At 39.6% G+C, this 17,041-nt stretch overlaps 1 protein-coding gene across 8 annotated transcripts in view; it reads left to right on the top strand.

Moving 5' to 3' along the window:
• Nucleotides 1-15,089, top strand: part of ARID1B (AT-rich interaction domain 1B) — a 288,228-nt gene extending 273,139 nt beyond the window's left edge. For 4 of the 8 annotated variants that reach the window (XM_042815750.1, XM_042815749.1, XM_042815777.1 and 1 more), the window contains 7 exons: nt 64-236; nt 1,936-2,086; nt 3,047-3,163; nt 4,702-4,798; nt 8,211-9,000; nt 9,877-10,007; nt 11,967-15,089. In XM_042815750.1, the coding sequence (XP_042671684.1) occupies nt 64-236; nt 1,936-2,086; nt 3,047-3,163; nt 4,702-4,798; nt 8,211-9,000; nt 9,877-10,007; nt 11,967-13,679 (3,172 nt within the window). In that variant the 3' untranslated portion in view covers nt 13,680-15,089. The remainder of the gene's footprint in view (nt 1-63; nt 237-1,935; nt 2,087-3,046; nt 3,164-4,701; nt 4,799-8,210; nt 9,001-9,876; nt 10,008-11,966) is intronic. The other 4 variants (XM_042815785.1, XM_042815791.1, XM_042815769.1 and 1 more) reach the window with 1 other exon arrangement.
• The last annotated feature ends 1,952 nt before the right edge of the window (nt 15,090-17,041 follow it).

Genomic DNA, 17,041 nt, shown 5'->3' with positions numbered 1-17,041 from the left:
TCTGTTTTCACATTTCTTGTGAATACACGATGATGTTAATGCCTCCTTTTTCTCATCTGCTAGAAACAGCGCAGTTAGTGTGCATGATCCCTTTTCTGATGTAAGTGATTCAGCATTCCCGAAGCGAAACTCCATGACGCCAAATGCACCGTACCAGCAGGGAATAAACATGCCAGATATGATGGGAAGGATGCCATACGAGCCGAATAAAGATCCTTTTGGTGGAATGAGAAAAGGTATTTTCTTTGTGGCGTCTTCTTCCCTACTCACATAAATGTTATCAGGGCACTCTAGTCAGCAGAATGAGCTGCATGTCCAGCTGATTCTGCTGTTGGCAAAACAGCTACATTCTTGTAGCAAAAAGGCAGATCCAGTGCAATTGTTCAATTCTGGTCATATTTTCCCTTCTCAGGGTCATGCTGTGTATTTTAGACTTAACTGTTTCCTAAACCTGCTTATAGGAACAAATTTCAGGAATGATGGCATAAATTCCTAGGGATGGATTTTATGCAATGCAGTATGCTTTATGAATGTGGGTAGCAACTCTGCCTATCAGATGCTGGACTTCGATGCTAGAAGAAGCTGTGAAGAAACAGGCCTGATTGTGGTACAGCTGGACACTGTGTGCAACTGAGCAAATCTCCTAATGCTGTCGTAATTTACATATTTTTCAGCATAGGAAAACTTACTCTGTTCTCATTTGGACAACCCCTGACAATAGGTGATAAACACACTATTTTTAGAAAGCAAAAACCAAAACTAATGTCAAGCCTGACTCTTGTCCCTTGGGACATTTAACTTACAGATGTTTGTGTGGATATTGTAAAATGTGCTTAAAGTGAATCAGTCTTGTATACCATGTACATAGGAAAGTGGGAAGTCAGAATATAAGTAGGACTCACACTGGCTGCAAAGAGAAGAGCAGATGAAGGAGGTGGAATTAAGAAGTGGAAATTGAAGGAGAGCAAAAGAGAGAAACAAGAAGAAGAGGTCCAGAAATCAAAGGAAGAGGGAACCAGACCAGACCAAACTAGACTAGACTAGACTATAACAGTTCAGTTGGAAGGGACTAACCAAGATCAAGGTGCCTCATATGTGTTGCAATGAGGAGATAGCTAGCTATCCTGATACAATTTTTTCAAACCTTTCCTTTAAATTATGTTACCTGAACTGTAGTCACTAGTAAAACACATTTGGAATAAGGGGAAGGTCTCTCTGTCTTAGATTAATTTTAATTATTGTATCCACATGAGATTAAGTGGGTTTATTGCACTTTGTCATACGTATCATATTTACCTTCAGTCGAAACAGAAATGTCTGTCTGTTTAGTATCTACAAGAAAGGACTAAAGGATAGAGTCACTTCCTCTGTCTGTTTTGGGGATTTATATGAAATATAGTACTACATGTGCCTTTTCTTGGACCTTTAGAATATACCCATCCTGCTCAAGAAGCTACTTTAGGATACAATAGCCTTTCTGTAAGCAAGTCTATGTATATATATATATGAGAGCTTTATAGGAAAAAAGAAGAGCCTGATTCCTGCAGCTTTATAATCCAAACTATGAAATTTATCTGTTCTGTAAGGTTTATGTTTGAATTCATATTTAGCATTCTTGGGGGTGAAAAGAGCAAGAGCAAGTTCATCTTCAGCCATAAAGACCTCAGGGAAGAAGCTGCCTCAGTGCCTGATGAGCTTGGTTTGGTATGATAAGATTATTCTCTTCACTTGCAGCTCCTATATATTATTATAACCATCATCTTAGTAGTGGTAGTACTTCATGAGTTTTCATCAGGCCCTGGAGAGCTTGTCAGACACCAGCTAATTCTCCTTGGCAGTGTTAGAAATCTGAACATTATTTTAAAATATATCATTTAATAGAAAGATATCTTCAAACCCCCAGAATAATATATTTAATTTCCTTTACTGTTGTAGTGCCTGGAAGCAACGAGCCTTTCATGACCCCTGGACAAATGCCTAACAGTGGAATACAGGAAATGTATAACCAGAATCCATCTGGAGCCATGTCCAACATGAGCATGAGCCAGCGACAGCAGTTCTCTTATGGAAGTGGCTATGACAGGAGGTGAGTTTTTCTTCAGGAAAAAGCAAAGACCGTTAGTGAAAGCCATCATCTCCCCTCTCATTTTCCCATCTCACATTGCAGAGAACGTGGCAGCCTGTATTTCCTACAGCATTGTACTAAGTCACTGGAAGTTAAACCGTTGGTAATGACTGCATCTAGCTGTTCACAGGAATTAATGAGGAGGAATTGTTAGACTTTCTAAATCACTCAAGCTGCAGCAGATCAGCAAGTGGATATGTTTGACAGCTGCCTTCAGCTGGCTGTTGTGTTGGGCTGTGATGGCAGAAAGTAGCACTGGAGTATTCTTGCCATGTTTTCACCTAAACAGTTGTTGGTGGGCTTTTTCTGAAAAACAAAATGCACAGCCTGTGTTTGGTTTGTGGTCTGTTAGTGAATTGTCTTTAGAGATTCTGGAGTCTGTTGTCTGAGGGGCAGTAGTATTTCAGTGTATCTGTCAGGACCCTCATAAGTTTGCTTTCAGTGAAGTAAGCAAAAATAAATTTGGTTCTCTTTGTTTATCCCAGGAAAGCCTTTGGAATAATAAAAAAAAAAAAAAAGAAAGAATGAAACATCTGACAACTGAACACTGTTATAGCAAGCAGAGATGTTGGAGAATGTTTGGATTATATTAAGTATTAGAGTAGCTTTTGCAGCTCTGGCAATGTTCCCACTTTTACTTTCATTAGCTTGTGTACCCTAGCTTCCCTTTTTGTTTCCTTGTGGCAGCCAAAGTTACGCAGTGTGAGTCTTTCAAGTGCAGCAGAGGAACAAAGTTTTTTCTCATAGTTTGAAGTAGTAGGTATGTGGAGTAACACAACTGTAATGCTGCTCAACAGGTCATGTGCTGGGAAGTCTGATTAAAGTGGAAGATGATAAGTCAAGAGAGTATTTTCTTTAAGGGATATGATTTTGGAGAATAAGTACTTTTTACAGAATGGGGTTTCCTTTGTCATTTTTTAGGTCGGATCATGGGCTGGGTCCTGAAGGCAGTATGGGACCACCTGGTCAAAGCAACATGGTGCCTTCAAACAGTGACCCAAGCATGTACTCTCCTAATCGTTACCCTGGCCAGCAAAGGTGAACATTGATTTCTCTGTTTGTAATATCTTCAATAACCAGCTAATGAGTGCTAGCAGACTCTATGAGGGCACATAGAATATGCAACTTCTTGGTGTTGCTTATGCTTTGCCTGCTCTGATTTAGGTTTTTACCATCGGTTCAGTTTCTGGAGTGTAACAGGATTGGGAAAATTGGTTGACTTTGTGTAGCTATAGAATCATAGATGTTAAAAAAGGAGCATGCATACTGCCTTGTGTATCTCCTTGCCAACACTGAACTGAATGTACAGGCCAAAGTTCTTTCAGGGCAGCATTGAATGACACGTATTCTGAAGCTTCCACAGTTTCTTTTGGATTGTGGTTATCCTGTACCTAACCAAACTAACATTCAGAAAGTTTCCTTGTATATATATATAGTACAGGTACCTTAGCCCAGTTTCATCTAATTATACATCCAATCTTAGATGAGTGTAAGCAATTCCTTTCGGTTATATGGTTCGTTTAACTGGTATTTTCATCTGCATCAACGTTTTAGGAGATACTGAAAAACTATTGCTTTACTCTCATCAAGGCATAAAAATACGTGTATTTTCTCTGCTTTTGAAAAAGCCATGTCTCATCAGTTCATTTAACACATCGGGTTCTCTAATCCTGTTTTGTTTCTCAGACTGTCTGTGATATATTATTCCCATTCTTATATTCAAATAGGTAAGTTCTTACTGGTTATGTACAGAGTGTAATTACTCATGTACTGGTCTGCAAGACAGTGTTAATGTTTTAGTCTTAATACTTTCCAAGTACTTCATTTCCACAAACAAAATTTCATTCAGATGTGCTAAAAATACTGCAGTTGCACTGCAGTGCCCCTCAGAGGTCATAAGAGGCCACAGGTAAGTTTCCAAGTGCAGCTCAGCTCTGCCTCTTGTGTATGTGACATTATGTAGCTTTAGTTAAAAATTACATGACTGTACATGATTGATTACAAAATTGTAAGAGCACTGTTTGTACTCAGTAAAGATGTGTTTAAATGCTACATACCCTAGCACATACCACCATTTAGAATCTTAGAATTTCTCTTCAAATTAGCAGTTAGGTATTGATTGAGTACTTAACCTATATACCTATATATTTATTACATTCTTAATCCAGAAAGTAGTCTTCTTGGAAACCTGTGCTGTAAAAAACAAGAATCTTGACATGCTCAACCTTTGAGCTATATACATCAGGAATTTATCCTGCTATGACTGGTTCCTAGTGTCACTGCAGCTGCCTTTCTTACCTCTTTGCTGACCGTACACTATTCCCATTTCTAACGCTACTCCTAAATCTCTCCCCTGCATCTTCATTGCTTCTTTCCTTCTATCTGCTTTGCTTTCCTCCTTCCACTGCTCCAGCAGAGCTTACTGTATTAGTCTCTGGACCATCCCACGCCATGTCTTCACCACGATTCCAAATGACGAGTGTCTTCAAGGTGCAAGATCATGAGAGCAGTGTCCTTTCTCTGGTATCTTAAAAACTCCAGCAGCTCTAAGTGTTGATTTGAATGCTTCGTTTTAGGCATGAACCATATGGGCAGCAGTATCCAGGACAAGGACCTCCCTCAGGACAGCCACCGTATGGAGGACATCAACCTGGAATGTATCCACAGCAGCAGGTAGGAGAAGGGAAAACAGCTACATTCATAATATTTTTTTAATAAATGCCGCTCAAAAATTCTGTATACACTCAAAACTTTGTTGATGGAATGTGTGTCTTTTGGCACAGAGGAGCACTGTAGTTCAGGTCAGAATCGCAGCCCATAAGGATAAGCAGCACATATACAGCTATAGGAGGTTATTTCTTTACACCTGGAAGGGCATAAATTTTAACAGAAGTTCTAGAAGTTTTGTGGCTTTGAATGTGTATCAAGTGAATGTCCCAGGCTAATGATCAGCAGAGTGGGAAAGTATAATTAATAGGCTAGTGGAGTGATGCTGCCTCACTTTCAGAGGCAGCAAATTGGAAAGTATTGCTTGACTGGCAGATTGACTCAAATTATGTCAAGTAGCCAAGTGAACCAGCAGAAAACTAGAACAGAGTAAAACATGCAGTACTGCCAGTTACTTAGAATGCTGTGGTGGGTCACCTGAGTTACTCTTTAATATATATCTTTAATATATATCTTTAATATATATCTTTTATATATAGCAGATGGCATTTTCGCTGTATCTTGTCTCTAGTAATATGTTACAAATACACAAGAAAAATGTTTTGGTGTTAGTAATAGTTTAAACACTTGTACATTTCAATCTCTGTTTATAAAATCTTTGTAAATACAAATGATACTAATTAAGGTTTTTGTAAGATGTATCATTACTGCTTTGTGGGCAAAATAACATCTTGTAAGTTAATGACAAAACTCAGATGACTTCAACAAGGTTTTAGTTTCATTCTGCATGTTATGAAGTCAGTTCTAGTCACAGAATAATTACAGCTAGCTTCCAAAATAGAAAGCATTTCCTTGTGATACAGTTATCAAAATGCACTTGTTTTCAGCTACTTACAGGTAGTCCTTTTCTGTCTGGGTTAGTGTTTCACTTCTCTGAGCCAGTGGTCAGCTGCTGGAATGGACTTCCCAGAGAGGTGGTGGGATCACCACCCCTGGAGGTGTTCAAGAAACATTTAGATGTTGTACTGAGGGGTGTGGTTTAGTGGAAAATATTGGTGACAAGGAGGATGGTTGGACTGTGGATGATCTTAGGGCCTTTTTCCAAGCTTGGTGATACTATGATTCACTAGGAAATTCAGACTTAAAAAAAAGAAAAAAGAAAAAAAAATGGAGATCTTAGGTTACATCGTACTAAAAATGTTTACAAAGTTTGATTTCTTGCCTATCTCTTTATTTCATAGAATCTCTGAAATAGTGTAATCAAAAAACTTTTGTTGCTCTTTATTGTGAACATATATGAGCAGCCAAGGTGATTTAGTGGGGAAATTGCAAAGATGCATAATAGAAGAGTTAGTGATACTCCATGCTAAAATATGTAGGTTGTATGCGAACTAATTTGTTAAAGGAAAGATTCAACCAGAATTTGTGAAAGGATACATTGGGCCCTGTCTCTGTTGCTGTTTATATGCTTTGTATAATGGCTCTTGAATGCATAATGCATTCAAGCACGAATGCAAAAAAACATAGAAGAGTGAAGGGTGAGAATCCTGACCTTGCCCCCCTCCCCCCCAGAGGGGGCTCCCACACCCTGAGCATTCCCCTTTTTGACCTAGCTAAAGACCAGGTTGCTCCCACAATATTCTTTCAATTTCCTAGGTTCAAGAAGAATGTGAAAAATAACCCTTTCAGAGTTTTATCCATAGCCTGAAGGCTAGGGAATGGCAGGGAAGAAGGTGCTTTGTGCATGAACCCCTGGGGCTAGCAAAGTACTTTGAGCCAGTTTTTCAGTTCTTGTATGAATGCACACAGGCTGAGAGTTGTTATACGGCAGGTTACCAGTGTTAGTGTATTTTTTTCTTCTGCGAGGTCTCACAACTCCCCTTTCCCAGTGGAGAGACACACATTGTGCAGCCTTGGTCACCTGCTGAACCCTCACACAGGAGTAGGAATTGAGGTGCATCACTGTCCTCAGCACTTGGTTGCCATTAAGCATCTTGCCGCTGCATAAACACAGCTCTGATCTGCCTTTAAAAAGGCACTTGCTTCATTCCCGGGTGTCTGCTTTAAGCCTGTGGAATCACTGTAGCAAAAAAAGCACCTTCTTTTTAGGTGTGGCAACTACTGAGTCAGTTCTTAATGTATAAATTGGCCCAAAGCGTGAGATTTACCACAGCAAGTTGTTTATGTAAGACTGAAAATAGGTTTTTCTTAGGTAGACAGGCAGCTCTATAGCAAGTTAAAAATACATATACTTTCAAGCAATTCAGCAGTTGCAGTTTTATGTGCACCAAATTTGGAAGATGAGTTTATGAATCCCAGAGCTGTTTTAACTGACCCATATAGAATACATACAGAATTTTATCTATATGTAGATATAGATACCATGGGAACCGTAACTTTGAATTTACCACACATCATATATTCAGAAATTGCCAATTTAATTCAAACGTTTTTTGCTTGAGAGCATTTGAGGTAGTTTGAACTGTGCATCAGACTCCCTGAAGATCTAAGGACCCCTGCAAACTTTACCACTTACTTTCTCCTCAAAACACAACCCATCTTTTTTGTCTTGCTGTCTTAAATGCCGACAAGTTGTATGATTTATTCACAGCCCAACTCCCCTGACTATATAACAACTTACCTCACACAGCATTCCCCAATTGAGAGGGTGAAAAACAAGAGGGGAATGTTGCTTCATTCATTACTGATCAGCAGTGTAAGAACCTGCATAAGTCAGAGTAGAACATTTCGATGTGAGCAGTTGCTACAGTAATCTCGCAATAAATTCAGTGTGTTTAGGATGATTTCGGAAGGAGGGCTGGTTGCCCAAGCAGGTGTGTTTCAGAGGATTATGTGGAGTAACAAAGGCAGGGGAATGTTTTCTCCCATTGGTAAATATATTGTGTGTCTATTACGCACTGTCATAATATCCAGCATTCAGACATACATGCTTGCAACGTATTTTGTTATTTTAAGAGTTCACTCAGTGTTTGTCCCTTTAAGAGATAAAGTCATTGAGTAGTTTTGACTTTTTTTTAAATCTGTCTTCTTAGCAGACTGAGCATAAAAAAGGAATGAAAGTATCTTGTTGGTGAGGACTGTTGCCTTTTCATGCATGTCTTAAGTGGCCAATGGAATTTCTTCTGACAGACAGAATAGGAAAGGGAAAGGAGGGAACACAAGAGCAAGCATAAAAAAATTCAGCCCAAGGATAAGTTTCCTTTTCAAATTAAGTTATAAATGCAGCACAACAGAGGCTAAAATAGAAAGCCTCGATCACAGCAATGTGTGCCTGACTGGAATCAGCACAAGCCCTCCAGAGCTAGGAGCCTTCAGCTTTTTAATGAGCTTGCAGCCAATCGCTATTATTGTGTATGTAGTAAAAGTGACAAATTTTATTTCTGATTTTTCTTTTCAGAACTACAAGCGACACATGGACGGCATGTATGGGCCTCCAGCCAAGCGCCATGAAGGGGATATGTATAACATGCAGTATGGCAACCAGCAACAAGAAATGTATAACCAGTACAGCAATGCTTACTCTGGGCCTGATAGGAGGCCTATGCAGGGACAGTATCCGTATCCGTATAACAGGGAGAGGATGCAGGGCCCAGGACAAATGCAGCAGCATGGAATACCTCCCCAAATGATTGGTGGCCCCATGCAGTCATCATCCTCCACTGAAGGTCCTCAGCAGAACATGTGGCCAACACGAAATGATATGCCTTACCCTTACCAGAATAGGCAAGGTCCAGGAGGCCCTGCACAGGCCCCACCGTATCCAGGGATGAATCGCACTGATGATATGATGGTACCTGACCAGAGGATAAACCACGAGAGTCAGTGGCCTTCTCATGTCAACCAACGTCAGCCTTCTTATATGTCATCCTCAGCCTCCATGCAGCCTATCACTCGGCCTCCTCAGTCATCCTACCAGACACCACCCTCTATGCCAAATCACATCTCTAGAGCTCCGAGTCCAGCATCCTTCCAGCGCTCTTTGGAAAACCGTATGTCTCCAAGCAAGTCTCCTTTCCTACCCTCCATGAAGATGCAAAAGGTTATACCCACAGTTCCAGTGTCACAGGTCACAGGACCTCCACCCCAACCACCACCGATTAGGCGAGAAATCACCTTCCCCCCAGGCTCCGTAGAAGCATCGCAACCAGTCTTAAAACCAAGACGAAAGATTACCTCAAAAGATATTGGTAAGTATAAAAACAAATGCCAAAACAAGTTGGGAGAAAGGAACTTTGGTTTTTCTGTTTTCTTTTACATGTTAAGACTGCTTTGACAAGTAATTAACTTTGGTAACTATTATGTGTTCACTAAAAATGTAGTAGCAAAAGTACCAGTGTGGATGACAAATCTTATACGAGCAAGTTCAACGTTATATGAAATCAGTTTTCTATATGGAGACCTGAGTTCTCAAAAAGTATAACATCACATTAAAAATAAAGCTTGTCTCGGGCTTCCAAATGCTATTTGTTGAAAGATCCATCAGAATATCTGTTAAATCACTGGTGCAACATTTAGGTAAGCAAAGATTTTCACACTCTCATTCCATGGAAGCTCACAACAGAGTTATTGGCTCTGTGTCCTTACAGCGTCTGCCTTACTTGAGTAGCCCATTTTTTCGGGCCACATTATTTGTCACTTTTGTTTCTCTCCAAATTCTTTCCTAAGTATCTTATCTTGAATTCCCGTTACATTTCACACATTCAAGGTCCCATACCTCAGGTTCCCATATTCATGGCTTGTACTACATTGTACTTGTATTTATGTACTGTTTGTTATAGCCAGCTTCTCAGAAGTTTGTAAGATGATTTCTTCTGCAAGATCAGGAAGAATGGCCCATTAAAATGCTCTCCAGAATTAGCACTAAGTAAGAGTTACAGAAAAGCATAACAGGGCTAAGCAGCGAAACCAGGGCCTTAAGCAGTGTTTCAGTAACTATTCAGTAACTATTTCCTGTATATTTTGCATCCTCAGAATGTCGCAGTTTATTCTTTCAAAACTTACCAAGTTTTCAATGCTCAAAGGTTGCACTAATGCTGTTTTATGCTTATCCTTTCTTTCTCCAGTAACTCCTGAGGCCTGGAGAGTGATGATGTCTCTTAAATCTGGTCTTTTGGCTGAAAGTACCTGGGCGCTAGACACTATTAATATTCTTCTATATGATGATAGCACTGTCGCTACGTTCAACCTCTCTCAGGTAGGTGGGAAAGCATTACAGCTCTAAACTTTCCAAGGAAAGAAAATGCTAATAAGATAGATATGAAAATGCTGAAGTCTCTTAAAATATATTAACATAAGTCAGAATACAGCAAAACTTCAATTTATAATGATTGATAACAGTGAGTAGCAAAATGTACTTGAGGGTGGAATCGGGGAAATAGTAAGCTTAAAAGGAAAGCATCTTTTGTGGAAAGGGATACATGGGAATGTAAGAATTTTAACACTGGCAAAAGACTAATGTGTAAACTCAGATTTGTTGTTGAATGAGGATAATCCCAGAAAATAGCAGCATGTTAGTAATTTTGTCTAAAAGAAGATTCAGAAAAAATTATTGGAGAATGATGTTAGATTTGAGACTGTCTTTCAGTTGCTGTCTGTCTTATTCATTAGTCCTATGCTAGGCTGTGAGATACTTTGTTGGGTTTTTTGTTCCTTTTTCCCACAAAGTAAGCTTGTACAAAAATACTAGGTTTATCGAACAGTTAAAAGGCTAAAATCCACTGTCTGTCCACAGGTTAGTTACATACGATTTAACAGTGTATGCTTTTGCCTCTCTTCCTCCCAGCATTTTTCAACTCTGCTCTACCTATCAGCCTGTTAGGTGGTTGTTATAGATGGCGTGTTGGTAATGCACATAATCTAAAATTTGTGCAGTTTCTCTGCTCCACTCATTCCCTGGCTACTAACAGTATAACTCATCTGTTTTAAAATATAATGACCTTTTTTAAAAAAAATACAGACACAGATGATACATTTCATCCCACCTAACTTTAGAACTAGGGATATCTGTAGCATAATTCATCTCATCCTACAATAGAGATCTAAAGTAGGTCAGATGAATCATAGCCCAGAAATGGCCTCTAAAAGATCGTTGATTATAAAAAGAATCTAGACAATTAGGTTTGTAACTGTTGCAGGTGTTTGGAGTTAAGGGAGATGAGTCTCCTCTGAATTCTGTTAGAGTCTGCACTAATACACCTTGTGCAAATTGCACAGAATATCAGATTATTTTAGATTTTGGAGGTTGCTTTTGCCTTGAACTTGATTTCCAGTGTCAGTCAGGACTCCATATGATGATTGATAATTCCTGCAGTTTATAAGCGCCTGTTCGTTCTCATTTCTTTGGGATTTTTGGCAATGGTAAGAATACAGAATGGGCGAAAGGATACGTTTTGCTAAACACCTATTAACCCAAAATTAAAACAACTATTAAAAGGCAGGCAATTGGGCTGAATGTATCATAGCAGTAAAGAATTTTTAATAATAAAGCCACTGAGGGTAAATTAGTACCGAGTCAAATACTGCCTTTCCATGAGAAAGTGATAACAAGTTAATTAAGAGGATTAAAGCTAAATGAAAACTGTTTCTGAAGGATAACTTGCACCACCAGGCTCCAGTGACAATTGTTAAATATTGCCAGGCAAAAAGAGAGCCATGCCAATAGAGATGGGTTATTAATCTGGAGTATTAGTGCCTTGAACCTGAACTGCAGATTCTAACGGAACAGTTGATTTTAGAGACTGAGAGACAAAGGAAGAGCTGAAGAATTCTCAACTTCCAGAATATAATAAATATACAATTCAGAAAAGCAAAGAGGGTTAGAAACTCTGAAGAGACAATAAATTATATTAGGCATTTCCCAGGATGGAACAACTAGGCTAACTGGTAGCTGAGGTGCTAGTGCATATGAATAAAAGTACTGTGCTTTTCATACCTGTTACTACTTAAACAAATGGAATCATGATGTTCTGGTGTTACATACTGGATGGACAGAAACTAGAAAAATTTCATTTGATTAACTTCTGCTATACAGGACCTAGCCACAAGTCCACAGCAAAAGGAAGGAAGTTGTACATTTCCATATGAAATTCTATGCAGTCAAAAATATTTGGTTTTTTATGTTGTTGTTTGTTTGTTTGTTTTTTTCTCCCCTTAGTTGTCTGGATTTCTTGAGCTTTTAGTAGAATATTTTAGAAAATGCCTGATTGACATTTTTGGAATCCTTATGGAATATGAAGTGGGAGATCCAGGTCACAAAGCACTTGATCACAAATCAGCCAAGAAAGATGATAGCCAGTCCTTGGCAGAGGCTACTGGAAAAGAGGAGAACGACGAATGTATTGACTGTTTCGATGAAGAGGAGGAGGAGGGGGATGATGAAAACGTAGAAGGAGAAGAAAAGAGCATTGTTTTTTCCACTCCTGGTGCCATTGCTGATCCAAGCGAAAGGCCAAAACAAGCCAGTAAATTTGACAAGCTGCCAATAAAGATTGTAAAGAAAAATAATCTATTTGTTGTTGATCGATCTGACAAACTTGGACGTGTGCAGGAATTTGATAGTGGACTTCTCCACTGGCAGCTTGGTGGTGGTGACACAACTGAGCATATCCAGACTCACTTCGAAAGCAAGATGGAGATTCCTCCACGCAGGAAAGCCCCTCCTCCCTCAAACTCTCCAAGCAAAAAGAAAGACCTCGAGGGGAAAGGTGAATTTGAGGAACAACAAGAAAAAAGTATAACGGCAACCATTGATGATGTCCTCTCAGCTCGGCCAGGAGCATTGCCAGAAGACTCAAACTCTGGTTCCCAAACAGAGAGCAGTAAATTTCCCTTTGGGATCCATCAAGCCAAAAGCCACCGGAATATTAAACTGCTAGAGGATGAGCCAAGGAGCCGGGATGAGACTCCTCTATGCACCATAACTCACTGGCAAGACTCCTTGGCCAAACGTTGCATCTGTGTGTCAAACATCGTCCGTAGCTTGTCTTTTGTGCCTGGCAACGACACCGAAATGTCCAAACATCCAGGCTTGGTGCTGATCCTGGGAAAGCTGATCCTTCTTCACCATGAGCATCCAGAAAGAAAGCGAGCGCCGCAGACTTATGAGAAGGAGGAAGAGGAGGACAAAGGGGTGGCCTGCAGCAAGGATGAGTGGTGGTGGGACTGCCTCGAGGTCTTGAGGGATAATACATTGGTCACATTAGCCAACATTTCTGGGCAGCTAGACTTGTCTGCTTACACAGAAAGCATCTGTTTGCCAATTTTGGATGGCTTGCTGCACTGGATGGTGTGCCCATCTGCAGAGGCACAGGATCCTTTTCCAACCGTGGGGCCCAACTCAGTTCTTTCGCCTCAGAGACTTGTGCTGGAGACCCTGTGTAAGCTCAGTATCCAGGACAATAATGTGGACCTTATCTTGGCCACCCCCCCATTCAGTCGTCAGGAGAAACTCTACGCTACTTTAGTTAGGTACGTTGGAGACCGCAAAAACCCGGTCTGCCGAGAAATGTCCATGGCGCTCTTATCGAACCTTGCCCAGGGGGACACATTAGCAGCAAGGGCAATAGCTGTGCAGAAGGGAAGCATCGGAAACTTGATAAGCTTCCTGGAGGATGGGGTCACTATGGCCCAGTACCAGCAGAGCCAGCATAACCTCATGCACATGCAGCCTCCGCCTCTGGAGCCACCTAGCGTAGACATGATGTGCAGGGCAGCCAAGGCCTTGCTGGCCATGGCTAGAGTGGACGAGAACCGCTCAGAGTTCCTTTTGCACGAGGGTCGTTTGCTGGATATCTCAATATCTGCTGTCCTGAACTCTCTGGTTGCATCTGTCATCTGTGATGTACTTTTTCAGATTGGGCAGTTATGACATAAGTGAGAAGCCAAGCATGTGTGAGTGGAGATTAGAGGGTCACATATAACTGGCTGTTTTCTGTTCTTGTTTATCCAACGTAGGAAGAAGGTTAAAAAAAAAAAAAAAAAGAATCTTTGCTCCTCTGCCCCATTCACTATTTACCAATTGGGATTTAAAGAAATTATTAATTTGAACAGTTACGAAATTAATATTTGCTGTCTATGTGTATAAGTACATCTTTTTATTTTATTTTTTTTTAACCAAAGTTGCTGTCTAGTACATTCAAAGGTCACACTTTTTTTTTTTTTTTTTTTTTTTCCATAGATTATCCTTTTCAATGTTCTTTTCCATGTTTGTATTGCATATTTTTTGGGAAGCGAACTAGTGACTTTTAAAAAAAAATGTTACAGCAAACCATTGTATGATGGAAAGAATCTCACCACTTTGAAACAAAAAGGTGAAAAGTAACCAACGTACCAAGTTCCTGTGTGTTTTATTTTTTCAAATAAGGAAAAAATTTAAAAAAACTTGTATACCATCACCCAAAGCTCTGTGCAATAGAAGATTCTAGTGATGTAGGTGTAGGGGATCAAGGAGGGTGTCAGTCAGTAGTCAGAATACAAAACGATACTGGTTTCTCCTCTGGAGAAATGGTAACATTAGGCTAGGAGCAAAACAAAACAAAAAGTTCAAGTTGAAAGATTTTGAAACAAAACCTAATGATAAACATCAATTGCTTCCTCACCAGAACTGTCTTGTCTACATCTGGTTTTTTTTTTTTGACCTTCCACAATGACAGTTCTTCACAATTCCTTTAATCATTTTTTAAAATATTTTTTTATTGCCTAAGGGCCGTGATGTATATAGAAGTTGTACATTAAACATACCCTCTTTTTTTTTTTTTTTTTTTTTTTTTTTTAAGTACGAAGTTTTTTGTTTCTTTTTCATGATGTGGTATCTACAAGGTGATAGTAGAATTATTTTTCTTTCATTTGGGCCATATCTCCAAAAAATAATTAAAAAAAAAAAAAAGAAAAAAAGAAAAACCCAACACAGAAAATCAACAACTGAGGGTAATGTACAAGTTTCTGTATGTATAAAGTCATGCTCTATTTCGGGAGAGCAGCCGATCACAATTTGCTTTATAAATCAAGGTGTGGAAATGGTTACGTATGGATTGATTTAAGAAAATGGTTACCAGTCTACAGACAAAAAAATATATACAGGAAAAAAAGGAAGAAACACAACTTCAAAGATTTTTCAGTGACAAGAATCTGCATTTGTATTTCAAGATAATGTAGTTAAAAAAGAAAAAACTTGATGTAAATTCCTCCTTTTCCTCTGGCTTAATGAATTTCATTTATTCAGTATAAAATCTTTATATGTTCCACATGTTAAGAATAAATGTACATTAAATCTTGTTAAGCACTGTGATGGGTGTTCTTGAATAATGTTCTAGTTGCAATGTGGGATATCAGAAAGCAAACTAATTACAAGAAAGAGCAGTAATGATTATTCTCTTTCCCCTACTTTATTATTATGACCTTCAAAAATATTACTCTATTGTTCAAGTATTGCAGCAACTTGTTCTCCTTTTAGAAGAACCTTCTCACAGCACAGAGAAGCGTTTTTAATTATTATTTATAAAACCACAGAGCCTCAGAGGGGAAGACATAGCTGGCAAACGATAGTTCTGACTATGCAGATATCCAGTCTCATTGCTGTGTCTGGGGGGGGCTAAAGATGGATGTTAGAAAAAGTGACAGAAGATTTTGTTAAAGCAATAACCAACTTAAAGAAACTGATCTGTATTCACTACCTGTAATTCTCTCTGTTGGTTAAAGGTGCAAATACCCCCGTGATGTGGGTATTTAGAATAAACACCCACCCGCTTCTCCATACTGTATGTGTCATTGCATACTTACATGGCCTCTCATCCTGGGATTCCCCCATTAAAGTGGATCAGGCTTTAACAGAGCACATCCATCGCTGTAATTGGTGGGAGATGGCCGTTGCAGTTTCAAGAACTATGTGGTTTCACATACATCCACTCTCACCTGGTGATACCTTGTTGCTGAATGCTGTTCAAGCACTAATTTTTGCTGTTTCATCTTGGATCATTAACTTTGTTATCGTGATCATAGAAAGCTAGTAATAATCAGCTTCCCTGGAATTGCCATATAATTACACTGTTAGTGGACATCCTCCTCGCCTCTCCAATTGAGTGCAGAGGTGCTTGAAAATTACAACCCCATTGGCACACTGCCCATCCTGTTCATATGATTGCTATAACATTCATATATGTGTGAGAGTTTCCAAGACAGCTGAAGTACATACAGTTATCAGGCAAGTTAGAAACGTGACTCCCTGGTGTCACAAGGAGTAATTTCGCTTTCTAGCATTCCTTACTCAGTAATCTCTCTCCTCCCACACTGCTGCTGCAGCAGTCTTTCTTCCCTTGCATAACAATGTACCCAGAAATACATGGCAAATTATAACTCGCTTGTAAGTCTTCATCACAGAAGGAGTCATATTTCAGGGATGATTTTTACTGCTTAATATGGGGCAGTGTAGAAGTAGTATCCCGTACTAAGCCTATTTCTTACTAACACTTTACTACTTGATAGTACCCCATGGATACAGGCAAGCTGTTGGATAAACCCTCTGCAGGGCGGTACTGCCCTCTCTTAAGGACATCTCGCACCTCCTCTTCTGCATTCAGACCCAGAGTCCTCCAGGGGAAGCTACACCTGTGGCAAAGCACTCAGTTGTCACAGCCAGAGCTTCAGTGGTATTCAGAGCTGCTCTGAGCCCAGTTTAACAGTGTGGTGGGAAAGAAAAAAAAGACACCAGCCAGCCGTATGAATGTCCATGTGTATGTAACCTCGCTGCTGCTTTTCCAGGTGGACCAAGTAATAGAACTAGCTGGGGAACTGGAAAAGCAGAGAGGAAAGGTTACTGACACAGATACTACCTGAACATGATTTATAATAGTAACAGTAATTATCAAAATCACTGGTTAATAATATTACAACACATTTGTTGGAAGACAAGTGAAGCATGAGAACTCCAGTTCACTCTGTTGTCTGTGTATGGTTTCACCTCTCCCACTAATGTTTTCTCAAGCCTTTGGAGAAGACCTGCTCGTGGAACTTGTGAACTTACTGTGTTCTGGCTGAAACCTGAGCAAGTTGAGCTGCTGTTGGTACTGTTCCTGCAAGAGGGATTTAGTGTTTCCAGTTTTAAAAAATCTGTATTGTGCTGGTGCAATCATGTGTAGTGTATAGCAAAACTCAGAAGTTTAAGAACTGATGAGAGGGTGCAATATTTGAAATTCTAAACCCACAAGTTACAGAGGGGAAAGCAGCCTGTTAGTA

Source organism: Centrocercus urophasianus, unplaced genomic scaffold, assembly GCF_019232065.1.
Source record: "Centrocercus urophasianus isolate 14NV4802_14NV808 unplaced genomic scaffold, USGS_Curo_1.0 seq_10, whole genome shotgun sequence".
Taxonomy (NCBI): domain Eukaryota; kingdom Metazoa; phylum Chordata; class Aves; order Galliformes; family Phasianidae; genus Centrocercus; species Centrocercus urophasianus.
This window is presented reverse-complemented; position numbering and strand designations above follow the sequence as displayed.